The 25,076-nt window shown below is 40.0% G+C and overlaps 1 protein-coding gene across 4 annotated transcripts in view; it reads right to left on the reverse strand.

Moving 5' to 3' along the window:
- Window positions 1–25,076, reverse strand: part of RGS6 (regulator of G protein signaling 6) — a 717,500-nt gene that overhangs the window by 125,327 nt on the left and 567,097 nt on the right. For all 4 annotated transcript variants that reach the window (XM_043985441.1, XM_043985440.1, XM_043985443.1 and 1 more), the window contains exons 7-12: window positions 22,222–22,286; window positions 17,724–17,800; window positions 14,375–14,456; window positions 12,646–12,720; window positions 9,892–9,990; window positions 7,314–7,375 (exon numbers count right to left, since the gene is read on the reverse strand). In XM_043985441.1, coding sequence (XP_043841376.1) covers window positions 7,314–7,375; window positions 9,892–9,990; window positions 12,646–12,720; window positions 14,375–14,456; window positions 17,724–17,800; window positions 22,222–22,286 — 460 coding nt within the window. The remainder of the gene's footprint in view (window positions 1–7,313; window positions 7,376–9,891; window positions 9,991–12,645; window positions 12,721–14,374; window positions 14,457–17,723; window positions 17,801–22,221; window positions 22,287–25,076) is intronic.

Here is a 25,076-nt window from a genome sequence, read left to right on the forward strand (position 1 = left end):
GGGTTCTCAGTCCCATGCTGTCTTATCTCATTTCACTAATTACATTTCATGATCACTGTGGGTCAGAAGTCAGAGGAAGAAGCAGCAGCGATCCCAGAGATAGGTTAGTGAGAGGAGGTTGGAAAGAAACCAGTTCCATTGCTGGCTGTCCCTAATAATAGGAACAAGATGAGGAGAGTTGAGCAGCCAATGCAAAAGGCAAACATTTCCACTGGGGGGGCCGGGCGGGGTAGGGTGCTGTGATGACTTTAAGCAGGACTGGGGATTATCTTGGTGCCACTGTGAACATGGGGACCATTCGGGGGCAAAACGCAGACGACAGATGGGCAGAAAAGCATAGCAACTTCTCAGATGATTTGGGAATATCATTGGATCGTAGTGTTAATCCTGAAAGGGCCCTTAAAAGCCATCTAGTACAACCCTTTCACTTTATAGATGAGGAAATGCAGGCCTAGGGAGGGGAAATGATTTATTCAGCATCACACAGGCTGAGCTGAGATTTGAACGCAGATCTCCTAACTCCTAGTTCAGTGTTCTTTCCACTGAGCCACACTGCCTCTTCCATGATGATGATAATAGGCTCACCTTTCCTTAATTTGTCTCAAGTATCCTCCATATGAACAGACAAAGAGGCTCAATGGAAATCAAGCAATTCTAAAAAGATGTTATTCTAGAGAATATAATAGCTTACATACTGTTACCATGCACAACGATGCGTGTGTGTGTGTGTGTGTGTGTGTGTGTGTGTGTGTGTGTGTGTAGCAGACAGCATATAATAATGGAAGGATGGTTGTACTTGAAATCAGAAAAGATCTGGGTTCAAATTCTGCCTCTGACATTGCCAGCTATATAACCATGGGCTTATCTCTAAGCATCAGTTTACTTATAAAATGGGAATAACACTACCCTACAGTGTTGTTGTGAGGCTCAAATTAGATGATGAATATAAAGTGTTTTGCAAACTTTTAAAAGCACCATACAAATGTAATTTTAAAATTGTTTTTATTATTAATCTGGTTCTTATCTTTTTTCATGGGGCAATGAGGGTTAAGTGACTTGCCCAGGGTCACACAGCTAGTGTCAAGTGTCTGAGGCCCGATTTTAACTCAGTTGACTCCAGGGCCAGTGCTCTATCCACTGCACCACCTAGCTGCCCCCTGATTTTTATCTTTTTGTTAGAATTCAGATAGGAACAGCCTGTTTAGTTTTCTTTCTTCTTTTCTTTCTTTCTTTCTTTCTCTTTTTTCTCCTTCTTTTTCTTCCTTCCTTCCTTCTTTCCTTCTTTCCTTCTTTCCTTCTTTCCTTCTTTCCTTCCTTCCTTCCTTCCTTCCTTCCTTCCTTCCTTCCTTCCTTCCTTCCTTCCTTCCTTCCTTCCTTCCTTCCTTTCTGTCTTTCTTACAGCTAGGTGACACAGTGGATAGAGTGCCAGGTATGGAATCAGGAAGACTCATCTTTCTGTGTTCAAATCCGGCCTCAGACACTGTGTGACCCTGGGCAAGTCATTTAATTCAGTTTGTCTCAGTTTCCTCAACTATAAAATGAACTGGAGAAGGAAATAAGCAAACTACTCCACTATCTTTGTCAAGAAAACCTTAAATGGGGTCACAAAGAGTCAGACATGACTCAAAATGACTCAACAACAACATCTATCATCTTTCTAGTATTCTTTTATGCTTAATGTCCTGTGGAGTATTGCAGGTAGCTAAAACAAGTGCTTTCTGTAACTGAATAAGTCTTAGGGCCTCATCTTTGGCTCAGAAAAAAAATCCTTGGGACATCCCCAGTGTCAGGCAGGATAATGGGAGTGCTATATACTTTATCTTGTTCCCACACAATTTTTATTTATTCAGCTATATTATATATAATATATATTATGAAAGATTTTTATTCCATATATATTGGGTATGATGACTATTTATATTGTGACATCTATTAAAGTATTGCTCTTAACTTTTTATGGATCAGTGTTAGGTCTATGAATGAGAGGAAACAGTTCTATGTTCTATTATTATTATCTCATCCTTATTTTTTGGATGGAGTTCAGATGGAAGTAGTTCTAGGACATGGCTCTATATCTTTCTATAATTTCTCGTGGTAATTATCTGATCCTGAATCGTTATCATGAACCTCTTCATCTTTCTAAAGCTAAAACTAAAACCAAAAAGAAAAACACCCTCGAGATACCTTCACTTGACACTACTTGTTATTAGTCTTATCCAACTAACATATTTTTAGGCAGGCACATGTATATGTATTATCCTAATTATGATTGGCCCATGTGTGTTCACACACATATACATCCATGTATTGGAGCATTATTTCTAAACATAGTAATATCCCGGAGGTCCTGGTTCTGATAACCTTAATCATTCAGACTACATCAAGAATAAGAAAATAAGTAAAAAGACCTTGGGAAAACCAAAACAAAGGTTACAAAATCCATGTATTACAGCTCAGGTACTGTGGGGGCAACTAGGTTGCACAGTGGATAAAGCACCAGCCCTGGATTCAGGAGGAACTGAGTTCAAATTCAGCCTCAGACACTTGACACTTACTAGCTGTGTGACCCTGGGCAAGTCACTTAAACCTCACTGCCCTTCCCGCCCCCCCCCCCAAAAAGAAGATCACGAGTTGTTCTGGCTACATTTGCTCTGCCCACATAAAGCTCAGGTACTTATTTTGGTTCAGTCATTTAGTCATATCTGACTTCTTGATGCTGTGGACCACAGCACGCCAATACTATCCATGGGGTTTTCTAGGTGTAGATACTAGAGTGGTTTGCCATTTCCTTGTCCAGCTCATTTTACAGAGGAGGAAACTGAAGCGAACTGAGTTAAGTGACTTGCCCAGGGTCACAGAGCTAGTAAGTGACTGAGGTCATATTTAAACTCAGAAAGATGAGTCTTTCTGACTCCAGGCCCAGCACTCTGTGCACTATGGTGCCACCTAGCTGCCCTAACCCTATTCTATAGTAAATCAAACAGTTGTTGTATGGTATTACATTTTCCTGCTAAAGGATTGCATAGTTTAGTAGATGCGACATCTCTTCTCCCCAGTCTGTGAGTTCTGTGAATTCAGAAACAGTGTTAATTATCTTTGCATCTTTCCTAGTACACAGTTAGTACTGTTGAAAGATTGGCTAAACAAGAATATATTCAATAAGACCTGAGTTCAAATCTGGCCTGAGACACCAGCCATGTGGCCCTAGGCAAGTCACTTAAACCTCTGCTTGTTTCCTCATACATAAAATGGGGATGATAATAATAGTACGTCCTTCCCAAGGTTGTTATGGGATATTTGTAAAGTGCTTTGCAAATCTTCAATGGCTATATAAATTCTAGTTATTATTACTTTATTATAATAATAATTATTATTATTATTTAAGAAGGTACAGAAGTAGGAAAGACCTTTTAGAAAGGTTTCCATGAAAAAGGGCTGAAATAAAAATATTTGCTTCTAAAAAATGGAAGATTTCTTCATCCAAGAGCATGATGGCTCACAATGACTTGTCACCAACAATGCCACCAAAAAGGGGTTGACAATGAAAGAAAAGATAAGCAATGACAACAAGTCCAGGTTAGGATCATTTTGTTTTTCCAGAAGTTCTTAAGGGGTCCATTTATAGATTTCAGAGGGTAAAACATTCGGTGGGAAAAGCATTGCACCTTTATTTTCATTAACCTCTAACTGAAAATTGGCATTTTCTTCATTGACACCTAAGTAACAAAGCAGCATTCTAAGAAAGGCCCATAGGTTTCACCAGGCAGCCCAAGGGAATCATGCATGACACAAGAAAGATTAAGAACCCTTGATTTAGAAAAAGGGCTTTTCAGAGTCCAAGGCTGCCAAGATTAGGGAAGAGGGTGAGGCCATTGCCACAGAAAGTGAGCCACCATGCTCTCCTTATGCCCTGGCCTCTGGTCATTCCCTTGTTCAGCACCAGACCAATCCCTTCCTCCCTATTTATCTGGTTCCTTTTGCTTTTCCTAAGAAGCCCCTTTATCTCAGCTGCCAAGGCCCTCTGTATCTCTACATGGCTGTCCCCAAGGCCCATGCTCTCTGTTCCTATGGAACTATGTGAATAACAATGTCTTTGTCTCCTGGGGATGAGGTCCTTTGCCTCGTGGCTTAAGTTTAATTAACACTTATCATCTGGAGCAGGCCCAGGGAAACCTGATCCAGGATATGTGTGTGTGTGTGTGTGTGTGTGTGTGTGTGTGTGTGTGTGTGTGTGTGTGTGCCCACCTGAGAAGAGCTCTGCTTACACTTCAGGTGAGCAGTAACACCCAAACACAGCTGCCAGAAAGATACCCATTAGCTTGGGGCACAGTGTTCCTCCGTCTCTCCTCACCCCCCACACCCTGCTCCATAGACACTGACAAATGGTGAGTCTGGGATGCTTTATCTTTCGCTAACAGTCCTCCTTTCCTCTGCCCTTCTTCTCCCTGGGAGTTTCCTTATGGTTCTCATGAAAAACCTCAGTGTCACTTTGAAAAGGTGCCAGTTGTCACCGCATCCCATAAAATCTAGCTTCCACTGGGCGGGGACCCCGGAGAGCTCTGTGTTGTGAAGTGAGAAGTAGTCAGTTGGAATAATCCCTTCAATTTGAGCAGTCTCTCAAGCATAATTAGACCATACCAGGTGAGGGCTCCTCACTGACACTAATATAAATAAACAAACACTGGGACTGTGCCAGTCTGCTCTTCCTATTCCTGGCCCCTCCCTCCTTTTCTCACCCCTCCACCTTTTTTTTCCCCAAAGGAAGAAATACCACAATTGGTGCCCATAACACACTTGCATGTTGCTCTAGATAAGAGCCCTGTAGTCTAAGTCCTCTTCATAATGACTGGGGTAACAAGTGATTACCCCAAACTAAAAAGTGAAAAAATTAGATCCTGTTTATTTCAGTAAGGGCCTGAGCAGAATACAACTGAGGTGCATGATAACAATGAATGCTGGGGTTACAGGCTCACAGACATGGAGCTGGATGGGACCTCAGAGGTCTTCTAGCCTAAACCCTTCATTTTACAGATAAGGGAACCGAGGCCCAGAGAGTTCAAGTGATTTGCCCAACTGCCTTGGGTTACGCAAGAGACCAGAAGCAAGGAAAGGTGATCGATGGACAAAGAGAAGCTCCTGATTGTTATGCCACGAAGCTGTATTTGTAAAATTCTGGGAAAGGGCAGCGGATGCATTTAATTGGTCCCCAGATACCCTAAATTGTCTCCCTCACGAAATTTTTCCTGGATAAAGAGAAATGCAGCAACACGTCTAAAAGCAATTGGAGAGAGCCTGTGCTTTTGCCTGTACAAGACCAATATGCTCTAAAGAAAATATCAACATGGCTGCCGCAGCCACAAACCAGATCTCAGAGTTAACTGAGGTTACAATTTCAGAGCAAATGATACCTTTGCTGCCAAATGATCTGCTATCCTCGATAGGATTTGGGATGCTTTCTCTTGAGGAACATGTGAATAGGCCTGCACTGTTGAGAAAATACCTTAGCCCCAAACCAGCAAATCCTGTAGTCTTCTGGTGAAGATGGAAGATTCACCTCTCAGTTTAGTGGGGATTTTTCTTAGTTTCAGTGTAATTTTACACTTGGCTATTTTCATGACTATTTAACTTAGAAAACAAGTACCTGTTGATTAGGACATCAGATTTCATCCAAATGTCTGAAAATGGCGATTCTGTGGAGTGAAGGGCCACTCAATGAATCTGATGAGGGAGATTCACATGGAATGTAATAGACTATAAGTTCCTTAAAGGCAGGGACTGTTTTCAAGTGGATGAGCATTTATTAAGTTCCTACTATGTGCCAGGCACTGCACTAAGTACTTTGGTCTTTGTAACACCATTGCCTGGCACAATGTCTGCCACACAGTAGGCACTTATGCGCATTGATGCCTTTTTGAGAGACTTAACTCTGATGATGCCATGACAACCATGATTCAAGAGGACTGATGAGAAAGCATCAGTCCTGACAGAGTGGTGATGAACTCAAGAAACAAAATGATGTGTATTTTTTGACATGGCAAGTCTATGTATGACTATGCATATTTATTACAAGAATTTTGTTTTTCTTTTTTTCTATTGAAGGGTGTGGGAGAGAGAAAAATGCTTGTGAATGACTTTTATTAATTTTAATTTTAAAATGTTTGTTGATTGACTGAGGATATGGACATGAACAAGGGCACCACTTTGAGAGGAATGAGGACATCTTGTAACTTAATCAAGATGATTCAGGAGCTCCCTAGATCAACCCAAATTTCCTATGTGAATATTTTTCTATTGCTTCTGATGAATATTTGGATTTGACTTATTGTCTTGATGCCTTTAGATATTAGTGATCTCAGGGACAGCATATGGATCAACAAATGTTCAGTTTGGGCAGCTTGGCTAGTTTTATTTAAAAAAAAAAATTCACCAGGTGGTCTTGGTTTCTTTCAGTAGAGTTGAAAAACAGCCTATTTAATGGGCAAAATTAAGCCTCCAGCAAGATAAGTGGGCAAAGCTGGCTACCCATGCAGTCTGTATCCCAAAGGTATATGCCAAGTGTATCCAAGTTATCCATGACAAATGTTTTCTTTACAAAGGCTTTTTTGTATACAATCCAAAGGGTGGTACTTTGGAATCCAATAACTTTTGATGATTCCTTTCTGCTTATAGAAATAACACCTCAAAGGACACATAAGAGTTCTTTCCCTCCTGTAAAATCAATCTGTGCATTTTGTACATGGAAAGGGAACAATTTCCTTTAAAAAAACCAAGAGATCTAATGCAGAAAACACATGAGACAATTTATGAGGGACTAGTTTTTGTTTTTCTTTTTTTGGTGGGGCAATGAGGGTTAAGTGACTTGTCCAGGGTCACACAGCTAGTGTCTGAGCCTGGATTGGAACTCAGGTCTTCCTGAATCCAGGGCCAGTGCTTTATACATATATATACTATATACATATACTTTATACATATATATATATATATATACACTATAAACTAGGGGGCAGCTGCCCCCTAGCTTTTTTTTTCAATGACCATTTTTCTTTTAAACATTTTAGAGTAGATCTATACCCATTTATCTAGCTATCTAGCTATCCTTGTGATACCAGAGAGGGGAAGTAAGATTTGGTAGTTGTTATCTTAAATAAACTGGCATCAGTCTGTTGGACTTGGTTTTCAATTCAAGAGACCACCACTGACTTTTGTCTGACTCTTGGAATACCCTTGATATCAAGTGCCCTTGAAAGCCTGACCCTGGGCTTTGCCCATTTTGTGAACCCAGAAGAAAGCAGTAATATCAAGAGCAGACTCACCTTTCAGCTACTTTGGACATCTTTAAACGATGTCTATCTATCTGTGCAGTCAAAAATGTTATCTGAGGAAAGAGATGACAGGGATGTTAATACTCTTCTCCTTTCCCTCCACCAATCTTAAGCCTTACATTTCCTTTTAGTTCCAGGTCTAGACAATCCAAGAAGCTTTCCCCAACAATATCAGTTTATAATGCTGTTTTTCTTCTTCTGTATCACAAAGATGAATAACTGATTTTTCCTATTGTTTTCTGTTTTATATATGATTTTACATGTGTACATTTTAGATCCAAGATTGTTAGTTTCTTAGTGTCAGTGTCCATGTTTTTTTATATATTTTGGATCTTCTGCCTAGAAAAGTTGCTAGCCCTATAATAGCTTTTTATTTACTCTGAATCTCATCAGTCTTATTTTGTGTTTATTTTCCCTTTCCTTTCCTTTTCTTTCCTTTCTTTTCTTTTCTTTTCCTTTCCTTTTTTTTTTTTTGCCAGACCTATGATTTTATCAGGTAAGGAGCCCTCAGTATGGAGTTCCTCACACCAATGAAGAACAGCATCTACTCTGAAACTTAGAATAGCCTCAGAGAATCTGGTCACATGACCCTTATGTGGCAGACGTTGTACTTGAACCTGGGCCTTTTAAATTCAGCTCTGACAAGCTGTCATTCATACCATCTTTTCTATACTTAAACACACATAATTTAGAGATAATCTTACCTAATCTGATTTTATAGAAAATAAAGGTCAATTCAATTCAATAAAATGTAATAAAATTAAATAAAATATAAGGTCTTTGAAGACAGGGACTGTTTCATTTTTGTTTCTGTATCCCTAGCACTTAGCATAAAGTTGGATTAAATAGCTATGTTGTATATCTGTCTTCTCTTTTCAGAGCCAATAAACTACTCAAGGGCAGAAACTTTGTTTTCTTCCTTTGCATCATGTTTTGTATACAGTAGATACTAAAGTGTTGAATTGGATTTGTCTGTCTGAAGCCAGAACATGCTGTGACTTTATGGGTGAACCACCATAGCAGCAACATAAAATGTCATATGTAGTGAACTCTGTTAACTCTGCCTGGTACAAGTAGGCATTTAAGAAATGTTTATTGACTGACTAATTGGCCTACTGACCTTGGAGAAAAATAACAGTGACTGAATGGATTCTGAAAAGAGAATAGGTGGAGGAGCAGCAACCATTTTTTTTCAACCCTGAGACTCAGAATCTTAGAACCAAAACCTGTTGGTCTCAACCTGTTGCTTCCCCTAGAGAGCATAACATTTTTATGGGGTGAGGCAATGAGGGTTAAATGACTTGCCCAGGGTCACGCAGCTAGTAAGTGTCTGAGGCTGGATTTGTACTCAGGTCCTCCCGAATCCAAGGCCGATGCTTTATCCACTGTGCCACCTAGCTGCTCCTGAGAACATAACATTTTTAGGAACTCTAAAGAATAAAACATGATTATATCTTTGTAGAAAGGACACAGATAGAAGAATTCAGGAGAACAACTTTATTCTCTGTAGCCAGCTTGGAGTTAGGAAGGTCTGGGTTCAAGTCCTCTCCCTGTAATTATGGCTATGTATCTGAGTACTTTGGCACCTAGGTGGCATCAGAAAGACCTGAGTTCAAATTTGACCTCAGATACTTTCTAGCTGCATGATCCTGGGCAAGCCACTTCACCTTCTTTGCCTCAGTTTCCTCATCTGTAAAATGAGTTGGAGGAGAAAATGGCAAACCACTCCAAGTATCTTTGCCAAGAAAACTCCAAATGAGATCAGAAAGAGACAGGACTGAACAGGCTAAACTCTATTTGCCTCAGTTTCCTCATCTGTAAAATGGACTGGAGAAGGAAATAGCAAACCATTCCAATATCTTTGCTAAGAAAACCGCAGGGGGGCAGCTAGATGGCATAGTGGATAAAGCACTGGTCCTGGATTCAGGAGTACCTGATTTCAGATCTGGCCTCAGACACTTGACACTTACTAGCTGTGTGACCCTGGGCAAGTCACTTAACCCCCATTGCCCTGCAAAAAAAAAAAGAAAGAAATAAAAAAAAAGAAAACCCCAAATGAGGTCACGAACAGGCAGAGGGGATGGAAATAACTGAACAAGACTGTGAGTAGGACACTAAACCTTTCATTACCCCAGGTAACTTTCTAAGATCTGTGAGGGGAAACTCCTGGTGTGAAAACTCCATCAACTAATGTAGATCTGTACCAATTCCTCTTCCTCCCCATCAGCCATGCAGCTGAATAGTGTACTTGCTGGAACACCTCAGGCCAGCTATATTCCAAAGAGGATCATTCATTTAGAGGAAGAAGGTTCCTTAGGGGCCATCTAATCTAGTCCCCTCATTTTATAGATGAGCCTCTCTGAGGCTCAGAGAGAGAACTTATTTGACGTGGATAGCAAAGAGCCTAAATTTGTTGCTCCCAAAGTCAATGTACTACATCGTACTACACTGCCCTGCAAATGTCCCTAGGAACCCGGAAACTTGCTCATCTTTTTGGACCCGAACATAACCAGTTTCCCATCCTTCCTCTGGGATGTTAGGAACTGCTACGAATAATTCACACACACACCTGTTTTCGGATGTCCTCTTTTGTAGTTTTCCTGATTGGCTGGGCAGGTATATGCACAGGACTTTGGGACTGAGACTCTTCTGTCACTCCATACACTGACTAGAAAAGAAGGGAAATAAGAGAGATTCAGGTGCTGTTAGGAATCACTGCCTTCCTTTTCCCTCATCATCAGTGATCTTTTTCCATAGCAACAGACACATTTCTCAGGCACAGAAATGAAAGGAAGAACTTCACATCTGTTCATAGGACTCTGGTGATTCCTAGTCTCAGTTTCTTCCCCAGTGCAATTTTAAGGATAAGTGAGGATGGGGGCAACTAGGTGGCACAGTGGATAAAGCACCGGCCCTGGATTCAGGAGGACCTGAGTTCAAATCCAGCCTCAGACACTTGACACTTACTAGCTGTGTGACCCTGGGCAAGTCACTTAACCCTTATTGCCCTGACCAAAAAAAAAAAAAAAAAAGGATAAGTGAGGGTTAAGTTGTAACACAGCACAGTCTTAAGGAGGTTAAATTGTAACATAGCATGGAGAGTAGTCTTATAATTCCTTAGCTCCTGCCAAGAACAGGTGCATGGACTGGAACCAAACCTAAATGGATTGTTCTGCCAAAGTTGAGCCAATGTTATTGATGCACCGAGGTCATGATAAACTTAACCAATGAATAAACAACAGTGCCACAATTCTGAAAATAGTTGTATTGAATTAAGTTCTGAGAAATTTTTGTTTAGTCTTTCAGTCGTGTCCAACTCTTTGTGCCCATGGGGTTTTCTTGGCAAGGATGCTGGATTGGTTTGCCATTTCCTTCTCTAGGTTTATGCAGGCAGGGGTTAAGTGACTTGCCACACAATGAGTATCTGAGGTCAAATTTGAACACTGGTCTTTCTGATTCCAAGTCTAATGCTCTTATCTACTGATCTACCTAGTTGCCTGAGAAATAACTATATTGAGCTAAGTTCTGAGAAATAGTTGTCTCACACATGGGTTACCCCTTCATTATCTGTATAATAGTGTCCCTAAGGATTTCTCTTATAGTCCCTTTGGTGGGCTGCTTATCAACATGGACTCTGAAAGCTCCCATTTCCCCTTTTCAATAAACTCTCTATAATTTCAAGGGTCATCTCCATGTAGGTTCACTTTAGCCTAACAAATGGTAGCTGTGACATAGACATTTCTTTTCCTGAGAGGATAGACTGACTAACCAGGGACTCCAGCATGGAAAAACAAAAAGTTCAGTGGCATTGTGATTGAATTTTATCAGGCCCTGTACACAGGGTGGAGAGACATTTGTCTACCAACTTCTGGAATACTTGTTTTTGTTGTTCATCCTTCATTCTCAAAGAGCACTAATGACATCATGAAGGGGATGTCTTGACTTTTGTCATGTGTGTGACTTGACATCATTATGTGACTAAGGGAACCTTCTCAATGGCTGAAAGGAGTAATTTTAGGAGAAATTATAACAGCTGATATTTTATAAGGCACCTTAATTTTGGAAAGTTATTCACATATATAATCTCATCTGAACCCCACATAAACCTTGCAAAGAAAGTACTATTGGTATTATTATTGTTGCCATTTTACAAATGAAGAAACTGAGCCTCCAAGGGCTTACGTTTCTCATCCATACTCAATTAGCACTGGGGATAAAATTCAGACACAGAACTTCTTGATTAGATTTAGCACTCTCATAAATAGGCTATCATAAGTAAAAGTAAAATGTATCTCTACATTACAAAATGGCGCATGTTACAACAGAACTTGAATACTTCAAAAATCAAATGGATTTGGTTGATGTGGATGTTCCCTCCAAAGATGCATATTGCAACCCATTCATGCCTGCCCATCCTGAGAGACTTTTGTTCATGTCTCCTCATAGGGTTGTCACTGTAGAAATAGGACTTTGTTACCTCGGTAAAGGATAAAATAGACTTGAGAACAGCTTCAATTTTATAACTAGATTTCATAGTGGGTTATTAGAGGGAAAGAGGGATATTTTAGACTTTACTCCTAATCTTATGAGGTTAACATTATAGCTTATGCTTTCTATACAGTACTGGATGGTTACAAATGACTTTTTGTTTTGTTTTGTTTTTACAGGGCAATGAGGGTTAAGTGACTTGCCCAGCGTCACACAGCTAGTAAGTGTCAAGTATCTGAGGCCGGATTTGAACTCAGGTCCTCTTGAATCCAGGGCCTGTACTTTATCCATTGCACCATGTAGCTGCCCCCATCAATGACTTTTTAAAAAATTCATTTTATTTTCAATTTATGGAATAACAAAATTATCATGCAAATTTTTCCTTTTTTCTTTTCTCCTTCCCCCCCCCCAAAAAAAACTTTTAACTACATTATCCCATTTATTTCTCATGAGAGCTGGGTAAGGTAGGTAATACTAGTACTGTGAATCCATTTACTAATGAGGAAACTGGAGTTTTGAGATATTAAGAGCATAGAAGTCAATAAGTGGTCCAATTGGTACTCAAACCCAAGTCCAGAGTTCTTTCAGCTCCAAACAAGTCATCCAACAACATGTCCCTCAGGACCACAGTCAGGCAGAATCCTGGGTTAGTTGGACCAAGGCTTAAGGCCCAGGCATGGCTTTAATGGAGAACCATGTAAGGAAGGGGACCCTGCCAGATAGTCATGACTGCCTAGAATATGAAACACTCCTTGCTCTTACTCTATCACACAAGCAACAGGAAGAGGGTGGTTTTTTACATAGAAACATTTTAAATTCAGCTAAAAGAGCTGACCTTTTTGACCTTTTGTGGATTCTTCATGCGACGACATTTTCTGATATCCATTTCTGTTGTATTCACACAACCTGGCTGAGAAAGGAATCATTGTAGAGATTACTAATTGAAGCTCTGATTGACCCAAATGACCACCAGTATGTCAAGTACCACCAGTAAGTCAAGTCAACAAGTATTTATTTAGTGCTTATTATTTGCAATGCAACATGCTAAGCACACAAAGACAGACAAAATTCTATTAAAAATACATAAGTATACAAATACAGGGTGTCCCCAAAGTCTTTGTATGGCATTAAGTTATTAATAGCTTAGAGTATTAAGTTTGTGTAAGCTAAGAATAGCTTAAAGCTAGTATTCAGTTATAAATAGCTTAGTACTGCACAAAGACTTTGGGGACACCCTGTATATGTCAATTTTTTCCAGTGAACAAATTAATTTTGTTTAGTGGATCTGTGCTTGCCTTATGCCAAATGACAGGTTCTAATATGATGGGGATGATGATATTTCTAAATGGCTTTTAACAAATATGTTTTCTCTGCTGACTACTACTACTGGAAGGAATAAACATTTAGATAGTTCTTGTTATGTGTCAGGCAGTGCAATAAGCTTTTACAAACATTATCTTATTTGATCTTCACAACTTTGAGGTAGGCGTTATTTATGGCTCCCATTTTACAGTTGAGAAAACTGAGATAAAGATAAAGTGACTTACCCAGGTTCATGTTGTTGTTCAGTCATTTCAGTCATGTCTGACTCTTTGTGACCCCTTTTGGGGTTTCCTTGACAAAGATACTGGAGTGGTTTGCCATTTCTCTCTCCAGCACATTTCCCAGATGAGGAAACTGAGGCAAACTGAGTGAAGTGACTTGCTCAGGGTCACATAGGTAGTAAGCTTTGGAGGCCAGATTTGAATTCAGGAAGATGAATCTTCTGCATCCTATCCACTGTGCCACTATCTATGGTCCACACATTTGGGAAATGAATTTTTTGTGCCAGAAGTCTGAGTTTGAATACTTTAACCATTTTTAATTATGTGAAAAGGATAAGAAAATGGAACAGTTCTTAGTCTACCCTCCTGTTTTATGAAGGGATATGCAATTCATTATGATTACATGGAGTTGTTTAAAGTTTTGAAAAAGACCAACTTTAACTGTTACATTTAAATATTTGTGAAAATGGAAATGTTTTTACTCTGGTAATGTGAACTGTGCTGTTTTCCTGAGAAGCTGCGGGGAGAGAGGGGAATCCCTTGTATTTTCCAAGGATAGATATTTTAGAGTCAACTTTGTGAGTCTTTTAAGGAAAATAATCATATGAATGAATAAGGGAAGCTAGGTGGTACATTTGACAGATCTCTGGCCTAGAATCAGGAAGACTCATCTTCATGAATTCGAATATGGCCTCAGACACTTATTAGCTGTGTGAGCCTGGGCTAGTAACTTAAACTCTGTTTGCCTCAGTTTTCTCACCCAGAAAATGAGCTAGAGAAGGAAATGGCAAACTATTCCAGTATCTTTGCCAAGAAAACCCCAAATGAGGTAATGAAGAGTCAGCCATGACTGAATATGACTGAAAAACAACAACAAAATGAATGAATTATAGAATGGCTGGCTATACATCAGCTATTTCCCAAAGATAGATGTTTGTAGGTTAAAGACTGCCTTTGATTTTAAGAAGGTGGAAAAGGAAAAATGAAAAAAACCTATAAAACTACGCAAAACTGTCTCACCACTGGTCTGTGGACATCCCAGAAGGCTCGTTCTTGACTATCCAAAATTTTTCTTTCTGTCTTATCTTTCTTTCGATCAATCCTAAAAATGGAAACAGAAAAGGGAAATAATTTGCATTTGTTTTTTTCCCTTTGCAATAATTTCTAAGGAACTAGTGTATCTATTGCAAATGGAACAAACATGTTTACCCTGTGTTTGTTTTAGGATCATGAGGCCTATATGTGTAAAGTGTTGGTGCCTTCCCTCTTCTCCATCACTTTACTTGTCAATGAAATTAACAGAAGAAAATATGTTTGGGATCATGAGTTTATTGTAAGGAATTCTCTCTTTAAAGTACTATATAAATGTAGTTTACTATTAAAAAAATGATGAGCAGGATGCTATAGGAAAAACCTGGGAAGACTTACATGAGCTGATGCAAAGTGAAATGTACAGCAATATTGTAAGATGATCTGCTGTGAATGACTCAGTTATTTTCATCAATACAACACTTCAAGACAACTCTGAAGGACTTATGAAAAATGCAGTCTATCTACAGAGAAAGAACTGATGGTATCTGAATACAGATTGAACCATAATTTTTTTGTTAATTCCTTTTTTCTAAAGCTTTCTTTGTCTGTTTTCTTTCACAACCTGACTAATGTGGAAATGTTTTGCATGACTACACATGTATAACTTATATTGAATTTCTTGAGTTCTTAAGGGGAGGTGAGGAGGGAGGGAGGAAGAGAATTTGGAACACAAAGTTTTAAAAATAGATGATAAAATTTGTTTTTACACGTAATTTGGTAAAAATTAAATTCTAGATAAAATATTTAAAAAAGAAAATATGTTTGGGGTCAAATTTACAAAGAGCTCTATAATGGAAAGAAATTTCAAAGAATGGTGGGGAAAATCAGTTGGCTGAGGATGGGTTGGAATGTAAGCTAAAACATATACTTCTTGAGGGCAGGTATTGTTTTAGTAGGTGCTTAATAATGGCTTGTTGAATTGAGGTGGCATTGAGTGCATAGAATTAAAACGTAAGCCAGTCCATTTTCCTTCCTTAAATTTGCACAGTTGCTTTAGGTCCAACTTGCTATGATTTTTAAATTTTTTTTTTTTGGTGAGGCAATTGGGGTTAAGTGACTTGCCCAGGGTCACACAGCTAGTAAGTGTTTAGTGTCTGAGGCCGGATTTGAACTCAGGTCCTCCTGACTCCAGGGCTGGTGCTCTATCCACTGCACCACCTAGCTGCCCCCCCCCAAATTGCTATAATTTTAAAACTTCAATTTAAGATGAGCCTCCTCCCACTCCACTTTTTCCCCAAAGCAGAGGAAGGGCCTCAGCACATGAGAGGATCTAGAAATCAAATATCAGCCCCATTTTGATTTCACTGGCCCCAGCTGGTGGATGAACAAATTGTGAAAGGTAAATTACAGGTGACAAAAGAAATACTTTATTTTCTAATCAGTAGCCCAGATGAGAAGCTTTTATTAAAACAAGAAAAAAATGTGTATTGCTTCATATTCCTCCTGTAAGAAGTAACTCAGATTAATTGCCATGTACCAGGGAACTTCTAGCTTTCAAATCTCACAGGAGCACTTTAGTTTACTGGACTGAAATAAACCTATAATCACCCTGTGATTTTCATGATAATTACCATGTACTTAAATGGTCCACAATTATAAAGTAATCACAGAGTTAATCAAAAAAGTTCATGGAGAAATACCATATGTGTATCAAGTGACAATCCCCCCTCCTTTTGTAACATGTGAGGCTCTTTTATTCTGAAAGTACAAATTAACTTTTCTCTTTGTTTTCCAGGATCTTCTGGGTGTGAAGAGATTATAAACCTTGTTATCCCTGTTCCCATTTCTGCCCCACCCACTATCATCAGCTTCTCCATGGGCCACAGCTCCTTCTGTAGCAGTAACCGACTATGGAGTGATATACAACACTCTGCAGAGAGCACCTAGCTTTCTAAGGTTACTGAGAGAGAGTGATGAGATCTTGGGTGAGAGGCAGAGCATAAATGAATTGTGGGAAGGAAGAGGAATGCAGGAGAAGGGTCAGATGGATAACCTGTCAACAGAATCCATAATATAGAAGTTAACACAATGGCATCCTAAGAATCATCAATTTGAACAAAGTCACTACCATTTTTCTCTTTTACTGCACCATAGGGGGCTGTAGGGCTTGGCAGCAGGAGAGGTTGTCATGAGTAAGACCGGTTGTAGTTAAGGCGAGGCTTTTCTGCCTCATTCCACAGTATATCTGTCAATGGCTATGTCTGTCAGCATAAATCTAAAAAAGGTGGGGACGGGGGAGGAAAAGAGGGGCATGGGGTATCCTATAAGCATTCATAGTTAGTGGGGGTGTCAATATGCCAGCATCGAGAATGGGAAGGATGGGGAGAGAAACCTTTGGAAGGATGGCATTTTGCCGTGTTAATGGAGGGAATTAGGAGAGAAGAGACTAGTAGTGATTGGGGAGAAATTTAGAATATTATAGATCAACCTCTTTTTCCAAAGTGAATATCCAATGAGTTCCAATTTAGAAGGATAAAATGATGAAAGAGAAAGAGGATACAGGGCAATGGTCCATGCAGAGATGCCCTCTAGATCTTATATTGTGGAACAAGGAAGGCTTTGAGTAATACATGCTGGGTTACTTCTTGGAGTATGGGTCCCTAACAACTGGCTTATGGGATGCTTTTCAAGAGATCCAAGAGTCTTTTCTGTGTAAGCTATAAGTAGCATGCCCTACATCCTCAAGGGTGGCTACACCTTTCCAACCTCCTCCTTCCGCAAAGAATTTCTTGTATCTACAGAGTCTGCCAAACCTGAAAGTAGTGCAAGGGAAGCATACAGACTCCCTCACTGTATCCACCCCTGGTACTTGGTATAGCCTATACCAATATGGGGGGAGGGGGAACATACATTGTTGAAATCAAAAGAAATCTCCAGCTATCTAATGCATTTCCACACAGAACATAAAGTGGGTTGGAAATTATTTGGGGAACTACAGACTGTTCAAGTCAGGGTTACAGGTTAAGAAAGGGTGGAGGAAGGATTTTCCTACAAGTATTCTAGAACACCCACTTCATAACTTTCCTAGTGTGAAATTAACCAAGAAGAAGACACACATCAAATTATAAGAAAAAACACCATCTGGGCTGAACATTCAGAGTGATTTCTAGGCAAATTCTGGCCTTTATTTCCACAAAGCTGTTTTTATTAGAAAATAAGGAGGAAAACCAGAAATCCTAACTCTGGTTGCTGACTCCTTTGAACACATGCAATGAAGACACCCATTTGGAATGAAACCCCTCCTTTTTCTGGACGGGGCTCTGTTCCATTCACATACTTCACTTGGGCTTCCGCTTGCATGAAGATGAATTCCCACTTTCTCGCAAAGGCCCTCTGGAGTCTTGCTAGGTTTTCCTGATAAAAAATGAAAATCAATGAGGGCATTAATCATAATAAGTATTGGACCATGGCTACCATGCTCATTACATGTGCGCTCATCCATATTGGTTAGACAGAACCAAATAACGGTCCTCCATTTTAAAATCACTAGACTGGAACTTGATTTAGCTTTGTACTAGATCCTGCTCCACAGCAATGCACTTCCAATCATCATCAGCATGCCAACTAAAGGAATTATCTGTCTGAAGTTTGGAGGGAACCACCCGAACCTCTCTTCCTATAGGTCTCTTCTATGTATGTAACACCCATTGTTTTGGCTCTAGGGTCTAGAGGTTTGCTTCAGTTTTCCATTAGTGTTCTGCAGATTTGGGGGTGACTGAGACCTGCTGGACATTTCTGCAAACAAAAACTAAGAAGAATGGGGGTGGTTTCTCTGGACCGATCTTCTATATTTAAAACTAGGTCACTCTAATAGAGGAGAAGCCTATGAGACCAAGTTAGTTTTCTAGAATCTGACCAATGCAGAGATGGAGTTGCTAGCATTATAGATTTAGTGCTAGAAGGGACCTTAGAGGTCATTAATTCTAACTTGTCTCTTAGTCTTCACCATGCACAAAGCAGTTACATTAGGGTTGGGAGCCAGGGAAGGAAGGGAAGAGAATTCCATTTTCTAATTGAAAAGTGAAAAAAAAGGCAGAGAGAAAAAAGAAAAAAAACATTTCATTAAAGATCTCTCCCAAAGAAAAAAAGGGAGAAGTGTTCTTTTTAATTGTTTAATTCAGTGGGATTACACATAGTGCGCAGTAGATAGGATAGTAATTTGACAGGCCTGCTAATCACCTGCCTAATTCTGATTGAATGCAAGTCTAGAGTTCACATTCTGCTATGTATTTTCATAGAGTCAGTGCCAACGCGTAATTGATTGCTTTTATTAGAAGGTTATTAATATAAAAGGAGATTTAACTGAGAAATATCATACAGGCAGCTAACAGTGTGCCTGTATGTACAAATAGGCACAGGAACAAAAATGACCCTTGGAATATTTTTTCTTTACTTTCTTTTCTTTTCTTCCTTTCTCTTCCTTCTTTCCTTCTTCCCTCCCTCCCTAACTACTTCCTTCCTTCCTTCCTTTCAGAATCCTTTGAGTTTCTTATACTATTTAAACTTCACTGGGAATTGGTGCTGCTATCTATGCTGAACATTCTTTTACGTGAAAAATGGAAGCTCTGAGTGAGAAATACAAAGTGGATCATGACATTTTTAGGTCTGCGTCTTTCCCCTAAGGTTAAGGAAGTTACATAGGCAAAATTTTTAAATGTCCCAAACCTATTACATCTAGTAAATAAACAAGTAAAAGTTTCAGAGAAGCATTCTCTTGACTGAGGGTTAAACATCTAGGACATTTACAAGGAACTCAAAGGTGTCAAAGACAGGATGCTTTGAATCCCCAGGATGCTTTGAATCCCCAGCACATGAGAAAGGAAGGAAACAAGTATATATCAAGTATCTACTATGTGCCAGGCATTATGCTAAGTGCTTTACAAATATCATCCTATCTAATCCTCACAACAACCCTGAGAGGGAGGTGCTATTATTACCCCATTTTACAGTTGAGGGAACTGAGGCAGATAGTGGTTTAGTGATTCATCCAGGTTCACACAATTAGTATCTGAGACTGGATTTGAACCCACGTCTTTCAGACTCCAGGCCCTGCACTCTATCCACTGCACCACCTGGGGGCTTCTAATGGAAATTTTGCAGTTTGGTGGGAAAGTCCATTGAAGTCAATGAATGACACTACAGAGAGGTGGATAAGAATCTGCATGGTATTAGTGAAAATAATAGTGGACTTAGATTCAAGAAGACCTGTGTTCACATCCTGGCTCTGATCCTTATTAGCCAAGTGAGTAGGGGCAAGTCACTTAACCTTCTCTGAGCCTCAGTTTCCTCATCTATAAAATGGGGATAACCACCTGTGGTACCTGGACCTCATGAGACTTCCGTGAGGTTCAGATGAAATTGTGTACATCAAGTTCTTTGTAAACTTAAAAGCCCTATATGAATGTTAGTGATAATATTATCCGCCTAGCCCTGTAGTCAGAATCAAGTGAGACCATAGAATAGGTAAAAGTGCTATGGAGATAGAAATGATCATTATTACTGCTATTATTATTATTATTATGTCTTGTTTTTTTGGTGAGGCATTTGGGGTTACATGCCTTGCACAGGGTCACACAGCTAGTAAATATCAAGTGTCTGAGGCCAGATCTGAACTCAGGTCTTCTTGAATCCAGGGCCAGTGCTTTATCTACTGTGTTACCTAGCTGCCCTATATCACCGCTATTATAAAAAAAGGCTTACTAGGGAAGTGCCTCATCAATTGGACGAGATTACAGGCTGTTCAGAGGCACCTAAGGAGCACATCTCCCAGCATCCACACCAACTTTTATCTGAGAAGACACGGAGAGCTCCTCTGATGGGTTCCTAGTGACCAGGGCTGCCTCCAAGATGAGTGGGAACTAAAAGGCAGTTGGGATGGTCTCTTACTGGAGGAGCTGTCCCAGGTGGTGGGTAAGGAGCCAAAGAGAGAAACTGACTCCTTGATTGGACCCAACCTGTGTGAGTGTAGAATCTTGCAGCATCCTAGTCCATGAATGACACAATTGTCAGTTCCCTATTCACGTGGGAAAGTTTCTGAAATATCATTAATGACTAAATTTAGTCCACACTATTATTTTTGGTACTTTTATCCCCCGTGTCTGGGGATAGTGCCCGGTACATAGTAGATGCTTAATAAATACTTGTCATGACAACAGTTTCAAGAGATAATGGTCTAGTCCGGTCTCTACACTGACCCTCTTGCTGTTCCTCCAACAAGACATTCCATTTCCCCAGTCTGATTTTCCTTGGCCATCCTTCATGTCTGGAATGCTCTTCCTCCTCATCTCTGCCTGTTGGCTTCTTGGCTTCCTTTAAGTACCAGATAAAATCCTACCTCCTAAAGGAAATCTTTCCTGATCCCACTTAATTATAGTGTTGTTGTTAAGTCGTTTTTAGTCACATCTGACTCTTCATGACCCTCTTTGGGGTTTTCTTGGCAAAGATACTGGAGTGATTTCCCATTCCCTTCTCCTGCTCATTTGACAGATGAGGAGACTGAGACAATCAGCATTAAGTGACTTGTCCAGGGTCATAAAGCTAGTCTCTGAGGTTGAATTTGAACTCAGGTCCTCCTGACTCCAGGACTAGTGCTCTATCCACTGTGCCACTTAGCTGCCCCTAGTGTCTTCCTTACTAAATCTCCAATTTATTTTGTAGACAGCTTGCTTGCTTTCATGTTGCCTTCCCATTCGATCATGAACTCTTTGAGAGCAGGGACTGTCTTTTGCCTTTCTTTGTATCGTCAGCACTTAGCATAGTACCTGGCCCATAATGCTAAGCACTTAATAAATGTTTGTTGATTAACTGAATGACTGAGATAGTCTGTCCTGAACGGAGAGCCTAAGTGTGGGTATAGCACAGCATAAGTAGGGCTTGCTGGCCCCTATGTCCAATAGGCTATACTGGGCCTCAAGTTAATTGTGGAAGCCCTCAAGAGCAGGAAGGAGAGGAGAATTTGGTAGGTGGGTGGAATTAAAGGTAGGGATAATGTTTGATTATACAAGAGAAAATTATTCCTGGTCCTCTGTGCTGTCTCTCTTCCCTGGGCTGCCAGCCCTTTAGCCATTTCACTATTCATTAGTACCTCCACAAGAGGGTGGGTGGGGAACAGAGGAGGAGGAGGAAGACTTAAAATTAGCCTTATAAAGATGGGTTTGGTGGAGGAGGTGGAAATCATTGGCTACAGTTACATTTTTGATCATCTGTGTTGATTTTGCGTTTAAACTTCTCTGAACTTCATTTTCCTCCTCTTTGAGATGGGGGCAGCACTTCTGGGAACAGAATTCCTGGGATGATCAAGGGAGATGACTGACAGTGCTCCTCTTGAACAGTAAGAGACCCTCTGCTCCATGATGTAACATGTGGCTTCAAGGCTGGTAGGGAGGCGGTGTGGGGGATCAAGTTCTTGGAAGGAATTATGGAGAGAAATCATGAATCTGAGATTTGGAGTGGGAAGAGGGGCATTGGGAAATATGTCACATGAATCACACTGATCCTCTGGGCTAAATCTACCCTAAGAGTTTCCCTCCAATACTAAGAACTGTTGAACGTGTAGGGACACAATTTTATTCTAAAAGTAATAAAAGCTGTCAGAGTGAGGACAGTAGGAACTGAGAACAAAGGGGGTAGAGGGAGCCTCCCTTCCCCTCCCCACTGTGCCTACAAAAGCTGAGGGCTGAAAGGGGGGGGGAATGAAGGTTCAAACTCAGATAAATACAAAGCTATCTTTTAACCCTCCTCCTCCCACACCTGACCAGGGAGGTGGTTATACTTACAGCTTCATAATCTGCCAGTTCCAATCTTGCTTTATTCTGCATTGTCCTCTTACACAGATAAATGGCTAAGAGAAGAAGAGAAATAACATTGCACCAAAAGCCATGAGTGTAGCATCAGGCAAGGTAGGTGACAAGAGACCAGGACTCAGGATCATGCATTTGAAGCTGAAAGGGACCTCAGCTAGTCCAACCTCTTCATTTAACAGATGAAGAAAATGAGATGCAGATAGGTTGATTGATTTTCCCCAAGGTCACAAAGTAGAATCTGGGCCAATATCAGAACCCAAATTTGAGCCAATATTTGAATGCAAAATCTTGCCCTCTGTACCCTTTGCATTCAAAATAACCTGGTTTAAATCTCATCTCTTCTATTTACTAGTCCTGTAGCTTTGAATAGGACTATCAGTTTTCTCATCTGCAAATTGGGAATAATACTTGCACTCCCAACCTCACAGGGCTATCCTGAGATTCAAATGAAAGAATTCAAAATATTAAAGTGCTATAATAACTACTGATAAGTGGCATTAGTGCAGTAATCAGTCAACCATTCACATATTTGTTGGGCACCTATGTGCTCGGTACTATGCTAGACACTATGAGAAATATCAGAAAAGTAGAAGTCATGAATAGCCTTCCCCCTTAAGGAACCATGCATCATGTCTGGATTTGCTCAGCAAGAATGGAAATATGAGCCATTTGTTGATTTCAGGATATAGTACAACACTTCCGTGCAATGTTCCCATGGGCCAGCAGAGTACAACAGGTAAATACTAGATGAATGAATGAAGGTATCTTGGAAACAGAAATGGAAAAGGCTTCAAGTTACTCCCTCTCTTCTTCTACCTCTTAGTTTCAATGATTTCTTCAAAATTCACTTCCAATCTCTTTTATTCCTTGTAGCTTTTCCTCGTCTCCCCTGGCCCTCTCCTCATTGAATGTCTCCCATCTATTTTTATATATCTTATATCTACCTAGTTATTTCTCTGTTGCCTACCCTGTTAGAATGTGAGCTGCTCCTAAATATTTTTTGGAGTGAGGTAATCAGGATTAAGTGACTTGCCCAGGGTCACACAGCTAGTAAGTGTCATGTGTCTAAGGCTGGATTTGAACTCAGGTTTTCCTGACTCTAATTAACATTTGGTTATATGCTGTTTTGAGTTATTCTCTAATTGTTTCTTGTGTGCAGTTCTTGTTTCCTCAATTTGACTCTAAGCTTCTGAGACTATATCTTTGACATCTTCTGAATTCCCTACAGTGGCTTGCACATTTATAGAATCATAGTTTGAGAGCCGAAAGAGACCTCCATCACTTAATCCAATTCCTTCAATTTTACAGAATAGATGCTCAAAAATAATTATTGGCTGAATGATTACTAGTCCTTCTTTGTGAATAAAATGAGTGCTTTGCTATCTTTGACCCTTAATGACTTGATCTGTGAAACAGGAATGAAATAGTGGGGACAAGACAATTCAAAGTAAAGACTTGATCTCAAACAGAGCCACATGCAGTGTTGCCATAAATGAAAGTGGGTGCACATTTAAAATATGAAATCCAGAAATGGTCTGGAAAGAGGGAAAACACATGCTCTATTTTTAAAACCTGTCAGGTCTATGCTTTGTTTATAAGACACTGAAAACTTGACTTTGACCCTTTTATCTAGTGTCCAAGGCCCTGGAAATAGTTTTTCAAATTCACAAGAAGGAATGATAAGACGTGAAAAAACAAAGTGATTCACTCTGGAATTGGGTTTTCATGGGCTGTATTTCAGTATATCCAGAAGCTTTTACTCATTATAAGCCCAGTGTAACTCCTCTTCTTGGTCAGAAGCATCAGCCAAAACCATTGATTATAGCATTGAAGGAGTGGATTTTTAGGGAAATGAGTCATAATACATGTTGACAGCTGAGGAGCCTTTCCCCTTATACATTTGTGCTGTCCATAGCTATTTGGAAGTCTAATAATCTGAACTTTATTAGGCTATAAACTATTGTTATTCTATTCCTTCCATTGCTTCCATTTAATAATTTCCCCTTCCTTCAAATTTATCTACTGCAGAAGTTATAAGGTTGGGTGTTAGATTGACTGCTCATTGGTCACCCAATCAGATTTATCAGTCACCATCTGCTAAACATTAATTCAGCTGCAAACCCCCATCATTCCCCCTGCAGCTGGAATCCTCTCCCACTAACGGACAATAATTCTCTGAACTGTCTTGAAAGAAATAGAATTTGATTGCCCCACTATCTGAGGATAGGCATCAGCTGGAACTGCCACAGAAGCATGTATTCAAGTCCTACTTCATGTTCTGATAGGTTCTGCTAAGCTGGAAAAAAAGGCTTTGAATATAGGCCCAATGATGGGTTCTGTGTCTGGCCAGCTTAATTAAATTTGATGAGACTTGTCAGCAGAAGACTAACTACTAATGATGATTTTTTTCTCAGCCACTAATCATGAAGGCCATTTAGTACAAAGCAGGGATTCTTGATCTCTTCCTTCCTTCCTTTTTTTTCCCTGAGGTGCTAGGGGGCACAGTGAATAGAGCATGGGGCTGAGATTAAGAAGATATGAGTTTCAATTTGACCTTAGACCCTTACTAGCCATGTGACCCTGGGAAAAGTTACTTAACCTCCACCTGCCTCAGTCTCCTCTATTGTAGAATGGGGATAATAATAGCACCTACCTCACAGGGTTGTTGTGAAGATTAAATGGGGCTAATATTTGTAAAGCACTCAGCACAGTGCCTGGTGAATGTAGTTAGGTGCTTAATAAATGTTTATTCCTTTCCTTTGTTGTCCCCCTTCCTCCTTTTCATGTCATGAATCCCTTTGAAACTAAATTGTGTAAGTTAAGCATGG

This window comes from Dromiciops gliroides, chromosome 2 (genome assembly GCF_019393635.1).
Source record: "Dromiciops gliroides isolate mDroGli1 chromosome 2, mDroGli1.pri, whole genome shotgun sequence".
Taxonomy (NCBI): domain Eukaryota; kingdom Metazoa; phylum Chordata; class Mammalia; order Microbiotheria; family Microbiotheriidae; genus Dromiciops; species Dromiciops gliroides.